The sequence below is a fragment of the Podarcis melisellensis genome (assembly GCF_964234715.1).
Source record: "Podarcis melisellensis genome assembly, chromosome: 10".
Taxonomy (NCBI): domain Eukaryota; kingdom Metazoa; phylum Chordata; class Lepidosauria; order Squamata; family Lacertidae; genus Podarcis; species Podarcis melisellensis.
This window is the reverse complement of record NC_138542.1, coordinates 12,433,579-12,451,023: the sequence shown is the minus strand read 5'-3', so window position 1 is coordinate 12,451,023 and position 17,445 is coordinate 12,433,579. Positions and strand designations below refer to the sequence as shown.

The following is a 17,445-nucleotide window of genomic DNA, read 5'->3' as shown; positions in this document are numbered from 1 at the left end:
ACAGGAGATCCGAATTACCACTGGGGGAAAGCGAGCGACAGAGACCAGCCGCAAAGCGTGAGGAAACCTAGCCAGATGTGCAGGGCAAAAAAATATTACTATTACTATTATTATATACCCTCTAATTCGAGCGGCATTTCCTCCCGGGTGAAAACATGCCTACCGGGAGCCCAGGCCGCCGACGAAACGATTCTTTTCCGCCCTACCCCGTCTGTGTGTCTCAGGCTGGGGAGCGCAGAACCCGCACTCAGGCCCCTTCGGTTGGCCTCCTCACCCTCACGGCAGAGAGAGAGGAAAACCACCACCACCACCACCCCAGGCAACATCCACAACTGGGCCTGGATACATTAGTCAATAATAATAATAATAATAATAATAATAATAATAATAATAATAATTTATACCGCACTCTGGACGGCTTCCCACAGAATATTAAAAACACGATAAAGCATCAAACATTAAAAACTTCCGATCTGACTCTTCTCCCCCCCCCCCCGCAACATCCACCGTTGCCGGCCATTTTGTCCGCCTCGGCGAGGCGCGCGTCGCTCTCCGGATGACGCGCCACGTCGCGCGCGACGACGACGACGCTCCCCTCCGGCTTCGCCCGCCTCCCCTTTCCCTCCCCCACCGGCCGCGCGCCGCACATGCGCAGTGCGCGGCGTGGTCGGCCGAGCCGGGTTTATGTGTGTGTGTGAGGAGGGAGGGAAGGAAGGAGGGGAGTCGGCGTCGTTCGGCGTCGCGGCGGCAGCGGGCGAGGCGAGACAAAGCGGCCGGGGAGGCGGGCCCGCGTCGAGTCGCTCCGCGCGGGAGAAAGACGAGGTGAGCGAAGGGAAGGGTCCGGCGCTCCGTAGGTAGACATAGATATATATATGTGTGTGTGTGTGAGGGAAAGCGAAGCGCCTGTCTCCTCAGCCTCCCCACCCCCAACCCCGCGCGGACTCCTTTCGGCCGGCGAGGGACGCCTCCTGGCCCGTCGGAATCCTTCCGCTGGGACCAGGCCCACCACCTCAGGAGAGAGACACGGCGCGAGGGGGGGCGCCTTTCAGAGACCGACCCCCCACCCCTTCCAAATAAGCGTGCGCCGGCCTTATTGTCTGTGAGGAGAGCCTGAGGGGAAGAGAAAGAAACACTCCATTCACACACTTAATTCATTCCTGGGCCTTGAGGAACAACCCCCCCCTCCCAACAGCAACGCCTTAAGTCCTCCCACTCTTCTCCCCCCCTCCAGTGCCGGATGAGGAAGGGCTTCTCTCTCCACCACCCCCCCTCCAGAAGGTGCTGGGCCGCCGCGCGTCCCTTCCTGGAGCGTGGCTTTGTCTGCCCCTCGGTTCGGTTCCTCTCTCAAACCTTTCCCTCCCCCCCCCCCTCAGCAACAACCACACCACCACCCGCTTTGAGTTCTCCTTCCCCTGGGAAACGCCCGTGGGGTATGTCACCTCCCACACCCCAAATTTTATCAATTTGATCCATAGGGGTCTTCGGCCTCCCCACGATAAAATATTTCAGCCATACACACAAACACATCCTAAGTTGATGGGCATTGCCATTCAAATTGATCCATAGGGGTATTCGGTTTCCCCACAAGAAAATCCTTCAGACACACACCCACACCCAAGTTGATGGGCATTGCCATTCAAATGCCATTCAGATTGATCCATGGAATCAGTTCATTTTGTAATGCTTTTCAGGTTTACACATTTCCCTAATTTTACCGTCATGTTAACATTTCAAAGCTTGGCTTCCCTCCTCTTCTTTCTGCTGTTGCTTAAATTTATTTTTATTGTCTTCTGCATATCCAAATGAACTTAATTTGCTCATTTGTTCATCTATTTTAAATATATACTCTTAAAAAGCTGCTGGCTGTTGCAATTATCCTGCCAGATCCATGGGATCAATTACTTGAGGTGGGGCTTACCTGGCTGCCCCCCTCCCCCAATATTTTTTTCAAGTTGGCGCACACACACTCTGAACCAATGCAATAGTCCTCTTTGCTGCTATGTTTTTTTTCTTCTTTTTTTTGGGGGGGGGGTGTCCCAGACACACACTTCGTGGGTGGTACCAGAGTGCTTTTCTTCCATCCTCCACTTACTGGAATAGGAGGTAGGTGGGCTGACAACACACCTTTTCTGACAGCAAGCTTTGCTCTCTCCCCCCCCCCCCACTTTGCAAGCAGTTTCTCCTCCCCCCCCCCCCAGTGACAAATGAGGGACCCTTGTGCAGAGTCTAACAGCAAAAGGTGCTAAGCTCTAATGGGCTAATCCTCTTAACTTCCTAGGCAGAGGGGGAGGCACTTCCAGGGATTGTTTCTACCATAGGGATGGGAAATTTAAGGCCACTTCCAGCTCTCCAGCAAATATATGTGCATCTTTGCAGTTATCACAGACCTAGAGCACTCAACCTGTGAGGTTGTGGTTTGAGACCGGTTTCTTAAGGTCTAAGCACTTCTTCATAAGTGTTGGTTAAGGGACCCAGTAATTCATTAAATCACCCTGATGCAGAGTAATCAGAGTGTTAATAGCCATTCTGACCTTACAATTCAATCCATGGCATCTCCAGTTACAAGTATCTCAGATATCAGGGGTGGGGGAGACCTCTGCTTGAGACCTTGGAGAGTGGCTGCTTGTCAGCATAGGCAGTGGATCAATGGACTGAATTAGGGATCAATGATCTGGCAGCATTACACAAGTTTTTAATGCATGCACATGCATACTAAGGGACAATTCAACCCCCACTTCACCCCCCACATGGAGGTTGTCATAGACCACTTCCCAATGGCAGCTCCATGGTTTAAACTTTTCTTATACGTCATCCCAAAAGTGTGAGGTTTCTTCATGCAACATCTTGCATCCCATACAACCAACTAACAATTGCTTGGAGTTGTGGTATGTTTCAGCCAGATTGTGGACTAGGGAACATTTTAAATATTTGTTTGCTGTTTGGAGAGTCATAACAAGAAAGCATTTTTTGCAGCCTTCATGTTTCATTTAAACTTGCCCTAGGAGAAATTGAGTAGGTGAGGGAATCTTATCGATCCAGCTTGTGTTAAAAAACAACAACAACACTGCTGGAAGAAAAAATTATTTGCTTACTAATTTCTTTCTTACTAAAGTTGTTGGTCTTAGGGATTCAAAACAAAAATCTATAACAATAGCAGTTGTGTTTGGTTTGGTTTTCATCTACTGGCAGAGTGTAGCCTCGTAATAAGCCTCCCAGACTTGAGTCTATGGTCTAGAAGTCAGGTTCAACTTGTTTCCTGATCAAGCTGTGGAACTGCATAATGATTTGGCTTGATAAATAGAGACTAGTATAAATTGTCCCTCAAACTGAATTATTTACTGTAGTGGCAGGACCTTGGTATTTTGAACTACAAACCATTTTCCATTTTAATCATAAATTAAAATAAAGGAGGAATAACCTGGTTGTTCTCCTTTTCCTTACTTATATGCCATATAATTGCACTTTTGCACAGGATGCAAAGTTTGCAAGGTTGAAATGCTTTGTGTGAAGCATTAAAGTCTCGTTTCTTTCCATCTCATAAGTGATACTTAAATGCCTGTTTCTAATGTCTGTATTATGCAGATACCGTGCTTTTGAATGCATATATAATGTGCAAGTATTACAGCTCTTTTAAGTGATTTAGAAAGATGTCCAGTGCTATTTGTTAAGGAAAAAAGTATAATGCCTCATATACTGGGACCTACAGCTGTTGGATTCCAACTCCCATCAATCCCAGCCAGCATCAGTGATTGGCCGGGGAGATGGAAGCTGTAGTCCAACAACATCTGGTTGCTCCTTCTTCTGATATCATAAACAGAACCATAGAAGTCTGAAAAGCTGTCTTATGTAGGCAAACTAAGGCCCGGGGGCCGGATTCGGCCCAAACGCCTTCTAAATCCGGCCCACAGACTGTCTGGGAATTGCCGTGTTTTTACATGAGTAGAATGTGTGCTTTTATTTAAAACACATCTCTGGGTTATTTGTGGGGCATAGGAATGTGTTCATTCCCCCCCCCCCAATAGGTCTGAGGGGCAGTCGACCGGCCCCCTGTAGTAGGAGCTGCAATTGAAATATGGCTTCCTTGCGAGTAGTCTTGGTGAGAAGCTGGAATTCTGTCCTGTGGCTCATCAATGTATATGCATCCTGTGTGAATGCTTTCTTGAATTTTTTAGCTTTTGTAATACATGAAATATAAAAATACAAGTATAAAAATAATTATTATATTCTTTGCTTCCATTTAAGAGTATGTAGAATTGTAGCCTAAATTTGAAACGTGAAATTAGTTAATTGTAACTAAATCAAGTCCCATTTTTAGCATCACCCCCCCCCCCCCGAAGTAAGTCTCATTTTGTTCAATGGAGCTTCCTTGCCATTAACTGTGAAAAGGATTGTAATCTTAGCTTGACTGGTAGAGCATAAGAGCCCTTAACCTCAGGGGTTGTGGGTTCGAACCCCACATTGTGGGAAAAATTCCTGCTTTGCAGGGGGATAGACTACATGACCCCTTTGCCCATTCCAGCTCTATAGTTTTATGATTCTGTGACTCCAGCTGGATGGAGTCCATGTTAGCAATTTCAGAATAATCACCACTACTGCCTCAGGTTTTCGATTCGGAATAACCAAAACAGAGCCCTTTTCCACCCTGAGTAACAGCATACTAGGGTGTTGAGGAGTAACCACCCAGATTAGTGTTGCATATAGTTAGCAATTTGTTAACATTTTCGAAATAGGAACTTCAGCGGATTATCCATGTACTTAGGTCAGCCTTGTATGTAACAACTTGTCTTGTAGCCCTAGATGACCAGGAATTCAGTGCAAACAAGTTCATGTGGGCTGACAGAGGAGGAACGGATCACTTCATCCATCCCCTTTTCACCTTCCTCCCAAACGAACATGGAAATGCAGCTGGCTGGAGAGGACAGCTGGATCATTGTCTTTTTTTTCACCAGTTCCCTTGGCAGAAGGCTTTTTTTGCTAATCGGCTAAGAGGCTAGTGTTTCCATATTGGTTGCTGCTTTGTAGCCAGCATTAGTCATTTAATATTTATTAATTAATTTGCAGGGTAGTAGCACAATCCTGTGCATGTCTAGTCAGAAAGAAGTCACTTTTGAGTTCAATAGGCCTTACTTCTAGGTAAACTTACATAGGATTGCACCCTAACATTTGTGTACTAATTTGCAAGGCTGACATATGTTGATAGAAAAAGTCACAGTTGTAAACGACTAAAAGCCCCTTCATCCATTGCCTCATGAACTTATACTAAAACCCTGGGTAATGTTTTATCTGTGGTGGGCTTAGACACTCCTTTAATTTACAGAGACCACAGACTGAAAAAGTGTTGATTAAAAATACCGTATTTTTCGCACCATAGGACGCACTTTTTCCCCTCCAAAAATGAAGGGGAAATGTGTGTGCGTCCTATGGTGCGAATGCAGGCTTTCGCTGAAGCCTGGAGAGTGAGAGGGGTCGGTGCGCACCAACCCCTCATGCTCTCCAGGCTTCGCACACCTCTCCGCAAGCAGTGGGAGCCCAGCGCTGGGCTCCCGCTGCTTGCGGAGAGGTGCCTGCATGCCGAAGCCTGGGCGCGCTGAGCTCAGCGCGTCCAGGCTTCGCGGACCTCTCCGCAAGCAGCGGGAGCGTTCCCGCTGCTTGCGGAGAGGTGCCTGCATGCCGAAGCCTGGGCGCGCTGAGCTCAGCGCGTCCAGGCTTCGCAGACCTCTCCGCAAGCAGCGGGAGCGTTCCCGCTGCTTGCGGAGAGGTGCCTGCATGCCGAAGCCTGGGCGCGCTGAGCTCAGCGCGTCCAGGCTTCGCGGACCTCTCCGCAAGCAGCGGGAGCGTTCCCGCTGCTTGCGGAGAGCTGCCTGCATGCCGAAGCCTGGGCGCGCTGAGCTCAGCGCGCCCAGGCTTCGCGGACCTCTCCGCAAGCAGCGGGAACGTTCCCGCTGCTTGCAGAGAGGTGCCTGCATGCCGAAGCCTGGGCGCGCTGAGCTCAGCGCGTCCAGGCTTCGCGGACCTCTCCGCAAGCAGCGGGAGCGTTCCCGCTGCTTGCGGAGAGGTGCCTGCATGCCGAAGCCTGGGCGCGCCTCAGCGCGTCCAGGCTTCGCGGACCCCTCCGCAAGCAGCGGGAGCGCTCCCGCTGCTTGCGGAGAGCTGCCTGTTTGAGGGCTGGGGTCGGGGGAAGCTCTAGCTTCCCCCGCCCCAGCCCCGCACCTGGGGGGGAAATAATTTTTTCCCCTTTATTTCCCCCCCAAAAAACTGGGTGCGCCCTATGGTGCGAAAAATACGGTAATAATTTTGCATTGTTATATTTTACACCTATTTTAGCACCATCATCTCATCTACTCAAATTTCATTATTTTACTCTTCCAGTAGTTTTTAGATTTTGCATGTTAAAAGAAGAATATTTATTTACATCCCTGTAATTTTTGCAGAACGGGATAGTGTAGGCCACTTCTTCTTTGGTGATCACTCACAGCCGAGTAAGATTGTCTTCCATAAACACGTGAGTCCTTAAGTGACTATAGAGGCCAATTCTGGATCTACACGTCCTTCCACAGTTGGGACATAGGTTTCTGGGTGGGAGTTGATCATGGTGAGGGTTTGCCAAGCATGCCTTCCTCTTAGCACATTTCTCCCTTGTGTCCTGAGTTCAAGCGTTCTCAAAGTCCATGACACCTTTGGTAAAAGCTGTTCTGCAATTGGAGTGCTCGCAGGCCAGTGCTTCCCAGTTGTTGGTGTTTGTACTACATTTTTTAAGATTTGCCTTGAGAGAGTCTTTGAACCACACCCAAAGTAGTTATATGGGTTCCTTTTCAGATAGGCTTTGGATATATTTGTGCTTGAAATTTGGAAGTGCAATATTTGTTGATAACAAAAATATCCTGACCAGTTTAGAAACTATGAACTATGGGATGACATATAGCCTCCAATATATATGCTCTTTTCTTGTCCATCTTTACAATCAATCAATCAATGCTGGAATAGTCTCTGGTTTCCAGTTGTGTACCTGTTTCCATTCTAGATCTATGCAGCTTCATTGTGTTAATTTATAAATGATCTTTTAAATTGCATATTGTCACAAAACAGGACAGTTGTTGTGTGCTTCTCTAAGATCTTGCTCACATACTATATTTGTCTGATATCCAGCATTAGTTATATTTGGAGTAATCTCATTTGAATGAAAACATTTTAAGTAACTTGACATGGCAGTGGTGAAGGATGCATATTAAAAGTTACAAAAATAAGATTTGAGTAAGGTTTGATGCATTAGAAGTGACTATATGCAGGAAAGTGGGTATCTTTTATACACTTAGGTCAAAAACAAAGGGCATGGATTTAGGTCTCTCTTCTTTTCTTTCTCCCTCTGTCCTTCCCCTCCAGATCTGGAGATTGTCTCTGAAATGAAGCCAGGGGAAGACAATAGGCCAAATAGGTGAGTCCCCTGTCAACCATATTTATTTTCATTGACTTGCTACATTTTCCATGTGAAATTATTATTATTTTTTAAAAATGTATCCAGCCTTCCCATATGTGCAGCTCTCAAAGTGGATAATGCTGATAAAAACAAGTGATAATACATAGTATCACTAGAAATAAAACTTCTAACAGCATCATTCAAATACAAAAGCAGCAAAACCAGAAACAAATCCCAATAAGAGAACCAATCTGCCTATCACCACAGAGGACAAAGGCATGTGGAAATAAGTGTCTAGTCTGGTTTCTAAAGACAGGGAGGAAGAACAGTGGCTGGATATTCTGAGGCGAAGAATTTCATAAACTAGGTGTCATCACTGTGGGTGCTTTTCTTATGTATCCACCTGATGTTCTTAAAGCAATAATGGGAAATAGAGCAGGGGCTCTAAAGAATGTGGGTGGGTTCATAGGGGAGAGATGGTCTTAAAATATCCAGTGCCTAAAGTATTTTTAAAAATCAAAGCCATCATTTTAAAATGGACTTGAGCAGATTGACATCAAGTGAAGAATGATGTAACCAAAGCATTGAGTTGCTAGCAGGCTGCTTTAAATCCTTTTGTCAAATTTTCCATGAAAGTTAATTATCTGAATAAGTAGCAATGAAAGTGAAACTGCTGTGCTACTAATAATTCAGCATGGTTCTTAAAGAATTTTTGGTGTGCCAGTGTTGCAGTGATACTTTGACGTCCAACTATATTAGGTGGTTTCTAAATGCTTCACCATTTCAGTTGGAGCTTCTTTCTTAACTTGAAGGTAATTAAATTGCTCAGTTTTTGAATTCAAATAATTGCTAATAATCTGAGTGATACATAGTTCAGACGCTGCAATCAACCATGGCTTGTTGTGAGGAGAGTGCATTACAATAGACCTCTGTGTTCCCTTCTTCCTTTACCTGTACCAGGTAATGATGCCTGGATTTAAAAAAAATCATTAAACAAACTCAAAAGTAGTTAATGCAGAATAATGAGGAAAATATAAAATGAGTGTTATTTGTCTTTGTACAGGGTTTCAGAGAATGTGGACATCTTTCTTCAGTAAATCAAAGAAACTGTGAAAAAGTCAAGTTTGTCTATCCACATGGGCTTAATGAGAAGGATGAAGCCTACAAGGTAGGTGAAAAATTGCATAATGCACCAAACATTTTCAGATTACTACAAATTACTACAAATTAGTGAGGTACAGTGGTACCTCACAAGACAAATGCCTCGCAAGACGAAAAACGCGCAAGACGAAAGAGTTTTCCGTTTTATGAGTTGTTCCGCAAGACGAATTTCCCTATGGGCTTGCGAGTTTGTTTCCTTTTTCTTAAAGCCGCTAAGCCGTTAATAGCCGCTAAGCCGCTAATAGCCGTGCTTCGCAAGACGAAAAAACCGCAAGACGAAGAGACTCGCGGAACAGATTAATTTCGTCTTGCGAGGCACCACTGTAAATTGAAACTTTTGTTTCAAATAAAAAGGGATGCATTTAGGAAATTGCAATTTAGAGGTTTTTATTGGTCTTATCTTAGCCTCTTGCTTGTTGAGGGGAAGGAATTCTGCATTTCCTCCTTTAGTAGTGAGTACCTGCCTGCTCTGAGCCACCACTCTTTACCCTCCATGCATGCTAAATTCTGTGGGAGTCAGCATTGTGAGAAAGTAGATGAAATGAAATCTAAGAAGCTAGGGATTTTGGCTTAAATGTAACATGATTTATGCTAGAAAGCAGACTGACTTAGCAAAAAATCTTGAAGGTGGAGACTGCTCAGTTGCAATGTAAACCATGTCATGGGCAGTCTGGCATTTTCATGTGCTCCTATCTCTAAATTGTCCTCTAGGGTAATTATGGATAGCTCTGCTGATTGCACTTTTCTCAATAATAAGTAAAATGTAGACTTTACAAATATCATTGTTTGAAGTGGTTGAGAGTGGAATTGAACAACTCCCAGATTTATCACAACAATTGTATTGGAACCTTCTTTAAAGAACATGCATATTTTACCAACTTTGCTATTCAGAACTTCAAACTATGTATGAAGAAAAGGGGAATATCAAGGGGAAACAGCCCTCTTAATTAAATATGTTCATTCTTAGCTGTTAATCTCAATGAAAACAAACTTAAAAGAGGGAGGATTTGATAGGAACATATCTGTCTTACCAATTTAGCCTCACAAACAAATGGTGAATGTTTTGTGGCTAATAAAAACATCATTAAATGTTGTTATTAAGTATTTTTATTATAAGATCTAACACCTCATTTCAGTTAATATTGAAATTTACAGTTGAGTCAACATGAATGTCATTCCTTTTTGATAGTTACTATGGACTAGTAGAAATGGAATATATTCCCTTGAGTGATAGTTTTGGCATGGAAATGAGACTGTTTTCATATTAAATGGATAGAAATTCTGGAATCTTTGAGAGATGCAGTTTAAAAAACCCCATAGAGTAGACCATAGTCCAAAGACATATCCTACAGCTTTAGGGTTAAGCTTGTGGAACTAGACTAAAATATAGTACATGAAAAGTCCCCCCCCCCACTCCTGTGGTGCTTATCCTCTTTTGTTTCCTGTCTGTTTGCCTTATTTTATTAGATTAAACCCAAGTTGCTATGTTAGTGTTCATGTCTCTGCTTAGATAGGGAGAATCCTGAGTATTATAGCAGGGAAACTAGGGAAACTGTAAACTAGATGGCCAGTGTAGTCTCAGCACCAAATTAACATGCCGTGTCCATTCGCACACATGCCTCCCTCAAAAACTTACTAAAGGGGAAGCAAGAGTTGGGGCAGTTTCCATCATGTTAAATTATGGAGTGAGAGCAATGGCAGAAGTAATGAAAGTGGGAATGGTAGCATAACTTAGCAGCCAGTTTTCTGTGACTTAGACTGATCAGTTTTTAACTCCTGGGCCTGTACAAAGGCAAATTTACTGAATCTAAAATGATGTGGGCCTGAATGGGAGAATGCTTGGAAATCCTATGGATTCTTCCTTGTACCCTACTGAAGAAAGGGAAGATATATGTAACAAATAATAAACAAATTTTGGATGGGAGAGAAGCTGGAAATAGATGGATTATCTGTACAGCAACCACAAAGTGACTCCACCTATTTCTCCATTCTTTCCCACACAGACAAAAAAATAAGATAACAGTGTAAGTAATAAAACGTACAACAATCGCCTGGTGCAATTCCCTTTGTTCAGCTGACATGTAGATTTTTCAAAGTGTTTATCTGACATCTGTATGTCATAAGCCTATTCTGCTTCTCACTCATCGTGGTTTTGAGTTATGTGTTGAATAAGAGTTCTTGCTTATTTTTTTCTACAACATTTAAGCTTAGATAGTTTTAAGTAGAGACTGTTAATTGGGTGACAGACAAATAATGGCTGGGACCAAATTTTTTTTTGACTAAGGTGCTTTTCACCTTTCTTTCTCAAAGTTTCCATATATAATGTATGCCAAAATGCTTTTGAGCAGGACTGTACCTGCAGAGACAGCTTGTGAAATATTAAAGAGTGTTCACCAAAAAGGCAGGGTTGATAACGGTTCATATCTGGCATGATTAAGCTCTTGGATACATCTGAACTAGTTGTTTTGGTTCTGGCTGTTACATATACTTTCTGCAAATTTATTTTCAGATATACTCTGAATACAGAGATTTTGTGGAATTAATTTTCTTCTGAAATGTGTGTGTTCTCTTTTCTCTTAATTTATAAGAGCAGTGATGTTTATTGGCAAAACATGGAGGTAAATATGTAATCATTCATTTTAAGCATATGAAGTAAGCTCAGTTGAATTGATGGAGTTACACATTTTCTATTTTCTTTTTTTCTAGATGATGTGAGAGGACTGAAATTTGAAAAGAATATATGATTTTTTAGAGGAAGAAACTCAACATGATTCTAATGATCCTCTCATTAGGTTTTTTCCCATAACATGAAACATTTTGCAGCATCGCTCATCAAAAATAATACATGACCTGGAAATCTCATGATCCCGGGGGAGAAATGAGATTATGTGCATTAAACCACATGCTCTTTCATAAGTTTGTGTAATAAACATTTCTTATCAAACTACAAATACAAACTTATGTTCCACATCCTTCCTTTTGTATGACTTAAGAGATACAATTTAAACCCAATTCTAAGAATTCACTAAGTTATGAAGAAGCAGCAGAAATAACTGAGGTCAATCATGGATACAAATAGGTCAGATTCTCCACAAATTGATGATAATTTTATGATGGATAGAATCAACAGTTTAAAAGTGGAACCAGAAGATGATAGTAATTTTGCTTTAGAAACAATAGATATAAAAACTGAGCAAGAGGACTTGAGACAGACAGATAGCAGTGATGAACAAGACGATAGAGAAAGGAATTTCACCCATAACAATTCAGGCAAATACATCTCTGCAGAAAATGAAGATGATTATGGATCTCTGTTTTCCCAGTACAGCAGCACCCTTTATGATGTAGCAATGGAAGCTGTCACACAGAGCCTTCTTTCAAGCAGAAATATAAGTTCCCGAAAAAAGTCTCCTGCTTGGAACCATTTCTTCATATCTCCTAGAGACAGCACTAAAGCAATATGTATGTACTGTATGAAAGAATTTAGCAGGGGCAAAAATGAAAAAGACCTAAGTACAAGTTGTCTCATGAGGCATGTGAGGAGAGCTCATCCCACTGTGCTCATTCAGGAAAATGGAAATATGGCGTCTATCTCTTCCTTTTCTTCACCTACGTTATTAATCCCGCCACAGCCTGCCGATGTTGGAGATTTAACTAGTGTGCTTGCCCCCATAAAATTAGTTAAGAAAACCGTTTCCAAGATTCCATCCCCAGATCAAATAACTGAGGAGTCTGATCCTGTAGTTTCTACTGAAGAGATGCCTTCAGACATGTTACATCCTGAAAAGAGCAATAAAGAAGGCAGTGGTGGATTGTGTCAACCCTTTCCCAACAACCAATGTGAAGAAACGGTGGAAAATGTAGCAGAGAAAACAGTCCAGGTTCCTAAGAGTACATCTGGGTCCAGAAGGAGGTCTGCCGTCTGGAAACATTTCTATTTGTCTCCTTTAGATAATTCAAAAGCTGTTTGCATCCACTGTATGAATGAATTCAGTAGAGGAAAGAATGGGAAAGATCTTGGAACCAGTTGCTTAATACGACACATGTGGAGAGCCCATCGTTCTATTGTTCTGCAAGAGAATGGAGGTGGTTCAAGCATACCCCCTCTGTACTCTGCTTCTCCAACTTTGTTGCAACCCATACTGCCTTCAGATGGCGATCCAAACTCTGGGTCATCTCCTGCAAAAGTAGCTAAAGAACCAACATCTATATGTTCTTCTCCAGACAGAATGGCAGAAGAAAACAATTCTTCTCTTCCTTTGGGGGATACACTTATGGAGGACTCCTCGTTGTTGTCGTCATCTGAAGATATAGGTGAAGCTTCTTTAGTTTCTTCCCCTGAAAAAAGCCCTTTGATATTTGAACACGGCTCTGTTTTTCATCAGAATAAACGAATGATGCGAAAGCTGAAGTCGGAGGTATGGCATCATTTTTCTTTGTCTCCAGGCAACAGTCTAAAAGTTGTGTGTAGACACTGCAATTGCATTATAAATCGCGGGAAAAAGGGTGATGTAGGCACAAGTTGTTTGACAAGACATTTATACAGACGTCACCCTGAAATCGTCGGGATCCAGAAGAGCTTTATAGATGTGAGTTTAGCAAATTCTCCTTATGCTACCTTGGCTTCTGCAGAATGTTCATCGTCAAAATTGACTGACTTACCCACAATGGTTTCTAATGAGAGACAAGTCATATTTCCTGTCAGTAGCAAAAAGACCTCAAAACTGTGGAATCATTTTTCAATTTGTTCTGCTGATTCAACTAAAGTAATATGTATGCACTGTGGACGTACAATAAGTCGAGGGAAAAAGCCAACCAATCTAGGTACAAGTTGCCTTTTAAGACATTTACAACGGTTTCATAACAATGTCCTCAAACCAGATGCCTCCGAGCCAGTATTGTCCTCTTCTGCAAATAGTCACGTGCCACTGAGCACAGATCTGTTGGGGTCATCATCTTTCGATGAAACCAATGACAAGTTTTCTGACACTCACCCTGTTGCCAAAAAAATTACCAGTCTTGTAGCAGAAATGATTGCACTTGACCTTCAGCCATATTCTTTTGTAGACAATATTGGCTTTAATCGATTGCTTGAATTCTTGCAGCCTCAGTATTCGTTGCCTTCGCCATCTTATTTTTCTCGTACTGCAATTCCTGATATGTATGATAGCGTAAAAGAAATAATTGTTTCACATCTGAAAGAAGCTGAAAGCGGAGTAGTCCATTTTACATCAGGAATATGGATGAGCAACCAAACTCGAGAATATCTTACCCTTACTGCTCACTGGGTAACGTTTGAGTCTAGGGTTCGACCACAGTGTGAAGATTACCATTGCTCCGCTCTTTTAAATGTATCGCAGATTGATTGTGACTACAACGGCACCAGCATTCAGAAGCAGCTAGAATATTGGTGGGAAGCCTGGATTGCATCGATTGGGCTTCAGGTTGGGATTACTGTTACAGATAATCAGACTATTGGAAAGACTTTAAATGAAGGGGAGCATTCAAGTGTGCAGTGCTTTGGTCACACGGTTAACCTCATAGTGACCGAAGCTATTAAAAGCCAGAGAATGGTTCAGAACCTGCTTAGTATTGCAAGAAAGATCTGTGAACGGGTTCATCGGTCAGCAAAAGCAAGGGAGAAACTGGCAGATCTGCAGAAGGAGTATCACTTGCCGCAGCACCAGCTGATCCAAGACGTTCCATCAAAGTGGAACACGTCCTTCCATATGCTTGAACGCCTAATTGAACAGAAAAGAGCAATTGACGAAATGTCCGTAGAGTGCAGCTTCAGGGAGTTAATAAGCTGTGATCAGTGGAAAGTAATGCAGTCTGTCTGTCACGCACTTAAACCGTTTGAAGTGGCAAGCCGAGAGATGAGTACACACATGTCCACTCTAAGTCAAGTAATTCCAATGATTCATATACTCAACCGGAAAATTGAGCTGCTGTTTGAAGAAACGATGGGCATCGATACCATGCTAAAGTCCTTAAAGGAAGCTATGGTGAGTAGACTGTCCTCCACACTTCATGATCCACGGTATATTTTTGCTACACTTTTGGACCCTCGTTATAAAGCTTCCTTATTCACCGAAGAGGAGGCGGAGCAGTATAAACAGGACTTAATCAGGGAGCTGGAAATACTAAACGCTACCTCAGATGATGAGAAACCTGTTTCCAATGGCTGTGGTACAGGTTCATCATCTAAAAACTCTTACGGGGACAATAATCTTTGGTCACTTATGGAAGACATGAAAAAAGCAAAAGCTCCAAAAGAAAAGGCCAAGTTGCCAGAAGAGATGGTGCTTTTGTACTTGGAGGAAGAAGTCCTTGAGCATAACTGTGATCCCCTAACTTACTGGAACTTTAAGAAATCATCTTGGCCAGTACTGTCGAAGTTAGCAGTTCGATTCCTCGGTTGTCCTCCAAGCATTGTCCCATCCGAGAGATTGTTCAGTACATCCAATGAAAACATCAGCTTTAGTCAGTCAAGGCTAGCAATGGAACACTTTGAGAAACTTATATTTTTGAAAGTAAATCTTCCTTTGATATACTTCCAGTATTGAACAAGCTGCCAGTCTAAAAAAAATTGTTGCTCACTGGGTAATTACTGTATTTGTAACTTGGATTGTTAAATTGCTCCAGAAGGGGCCATGTATGACATCTTAATCAGTGACTGTAGTTCCAAATTCTAGTTTTATTTTTAAGCTTTCTATATGTCTACATGTGCCTTATTAATAGTCCTTCAGGCCAGATATTGTATATATGTGTTTTTTTTAAGTTCACATTAGAATTTAGCCATGTCTTTGTCCTGATAATACAAAATCATGTTGGTTTTAATTGAGAATTGTAAATGAAGTTTTAAAACAGTTTGAATAGAATGGCAAAGAAAAAGATGTAAACAGTTCTATTATGTAGTTTTTTATTCAATTATGTAAAAACCATAAACCAGGTACTGTATATTAGTTGAAATTTGCTTTAATTACACAAAACATTTGTAGCTGTCAGAAGAAAGCTGTACATAAAGGTGGAATTGAAGCCATCTTTCTATTTAGCAGGTTTTAACTGCAGGCCTAATGTACTTAAAGGGTAATGATGATATTCAAGTGTGATGTATGTGTACTAAGGGTGGCTATTGAATTAGTATTTGACTAAATTAAATTTAGAGGTATTACGGAACATCAGTTATACAGTAATCTATAATCTTGCCATTCAGTGGTCCCTATTCAGGTTTTTTTTTTACACTGTAACTGAATTAGAGCTTGAGTATTTATAAGGTCTTTGGGATGTTTATTTCCAATTTTTTCCAATTAATGTTTGTTATTTAATACAGTTTATTGAAAGGTAAAATATAAAGAGTAGGTATTATGCTAAAGCCTTTAAAAATTGAGTGCAACAAGACATCCGATACTTCTTGGTGTAAAAATTAAGTCTTGGTTTCCCATGTAATTGAAAAATGTGCATGACATCCTCTTGCATTCCTGTTAAAAGAATATGATTCTCTATGAATATAACCCTACAGTTTGGTGCCCTGCCTAGAATATTATATAGTAGATCTAACCCATATTTGACAGTTTCCATCAGGCAAATAAAATATTGTAGAACCCTTTAAACCTCGAACTGAGGTAAGAATAGCCAGCATTTTAATTGTAAACAGTATGGTCTCAACTTTTTTTTAATATTAAGATTTGTCTCCCCATTTTTTGTGCATTGATGAAATTCTTTAGGGGAAATGAATTGACTATGACCTTTAGAAAAGATGTAGTTTTGTTAAAATACTGTACCTCTGCCTAATTTTTGCATTTACTATGTTTTAGTGTATTTATAAATGGTGAACTCAGTTTCTGAAATTAAACCTCTTATTTGCAATTTTTAGAGTGAGTTGAATTACCCTATTTCCTCTTTAGAGTGCAGTGAGGATTTTCTGGTGGAAAAGTACTTTGAGGAATGTGCAGAAGTATAGCAAGTGCACGGGTTACATTAAATAAGAATTGGGGAGGGCACTTCTGCAATCTTTCCTTCAAAATTTTCTTACTTTCTTGTATTTTTTTTGGTCTCAGTTGGATTCTATTACTTAAACTACCAGTTGCAGAAAATGATGTGTGTGACCTAGCAGTTGCATTAAGAACATACAGTGATAAGTACTGGTTAGAGATGTCAGTCTGCAATCACACATTAGAACACAATGCTGAAGAGCTGTTTACTCAAAAAGCAAAGCCAAAACATTTTGCCATATGATATTCTGTTTATTCCATTCTATTCTAAATGTACAATATTTAGAAACACTATACAGTGGTACTTCGGGTTACATACTGTCACGACCACCCAGGACGGGTCCCAGCTCACAAGAGACCTCACTCCGTTGCAGTTTATTTACAGGAAAAGTTTATTGAAGATTTCTGCTTCTCGTACAGTTCAGCATCGTGGCCGTACGTCTGTCACGTTAGACCGCTGAAGTCCCCTCTGACTCCTCCCCTCTTCCACACCAACTTAATAGCCTGGCTCTAGACCACCTCTTCCTCTCCTTTCTTTTCCGCAGGGTCTTCCTGCCCCCCTGGGTTCCCTCTCTCCGTGACTCGCCTGAGGCTGAATCCTCTGCCGCCTCTTCCCCCCTCCTTCTGGCTTTAGGGCCGGGCTCCTCCCCTGAGCTCTCTCCACTTCCGCGCGCCTCTACGTTTGAACTTGGCGCGCGTACGTTGCTGCTGACCTTTCTTTCGACCGCTACACCACCCCTTGTTCTGCTCTCCACCCTTTCCGGCTGAACACCTTGCTCCAACCCCCTTTCTCTGTTCTCTCCTAATCCTGCTCCCTCCGAGAGGCTGACGACTCCACCCCCTTTACTCCGTTCCGGCTGAGACGCCTCTTGCTGC

The 17,445-nt window shown here is 42.3% G+C and overlaps 1 protein-coding gene across 1 annotated transcript; it reads left to right on the top strand.

Annotated features, from left to right (window-relative positions):
• The first annotated feature begins 669 nt into the window (after nucleotides 1-669).
• Nucleotides 670-16,448, top strand: ZBED4 (zinc finger BED-type containing 4). The gene is made up of 4 exons (XM_081929129.1): nucleotides 670-822; nucleotides 7,381-7,432; nucleotides 8,478-8,582; nucleotides 11,282-16,448. Exon 4 carries the CDS (start codon nucleotides 11,641-11,643, stop codon nucleotides 15,139-15,141), a length of 3,501 nt encoding a protein of 1,166 aa, XP_081785255.1. The 5' UTR covers nucleotides 670-822; nucleotides 7,381-7,432; nucleotides 8,478-8,582; nucleotides 11,282-11,640; the 3' UTR covers nucleotides 15,142-16,448.
• Nucleotides 16,449-17,445: the final 997 nt, after the last annotated feature.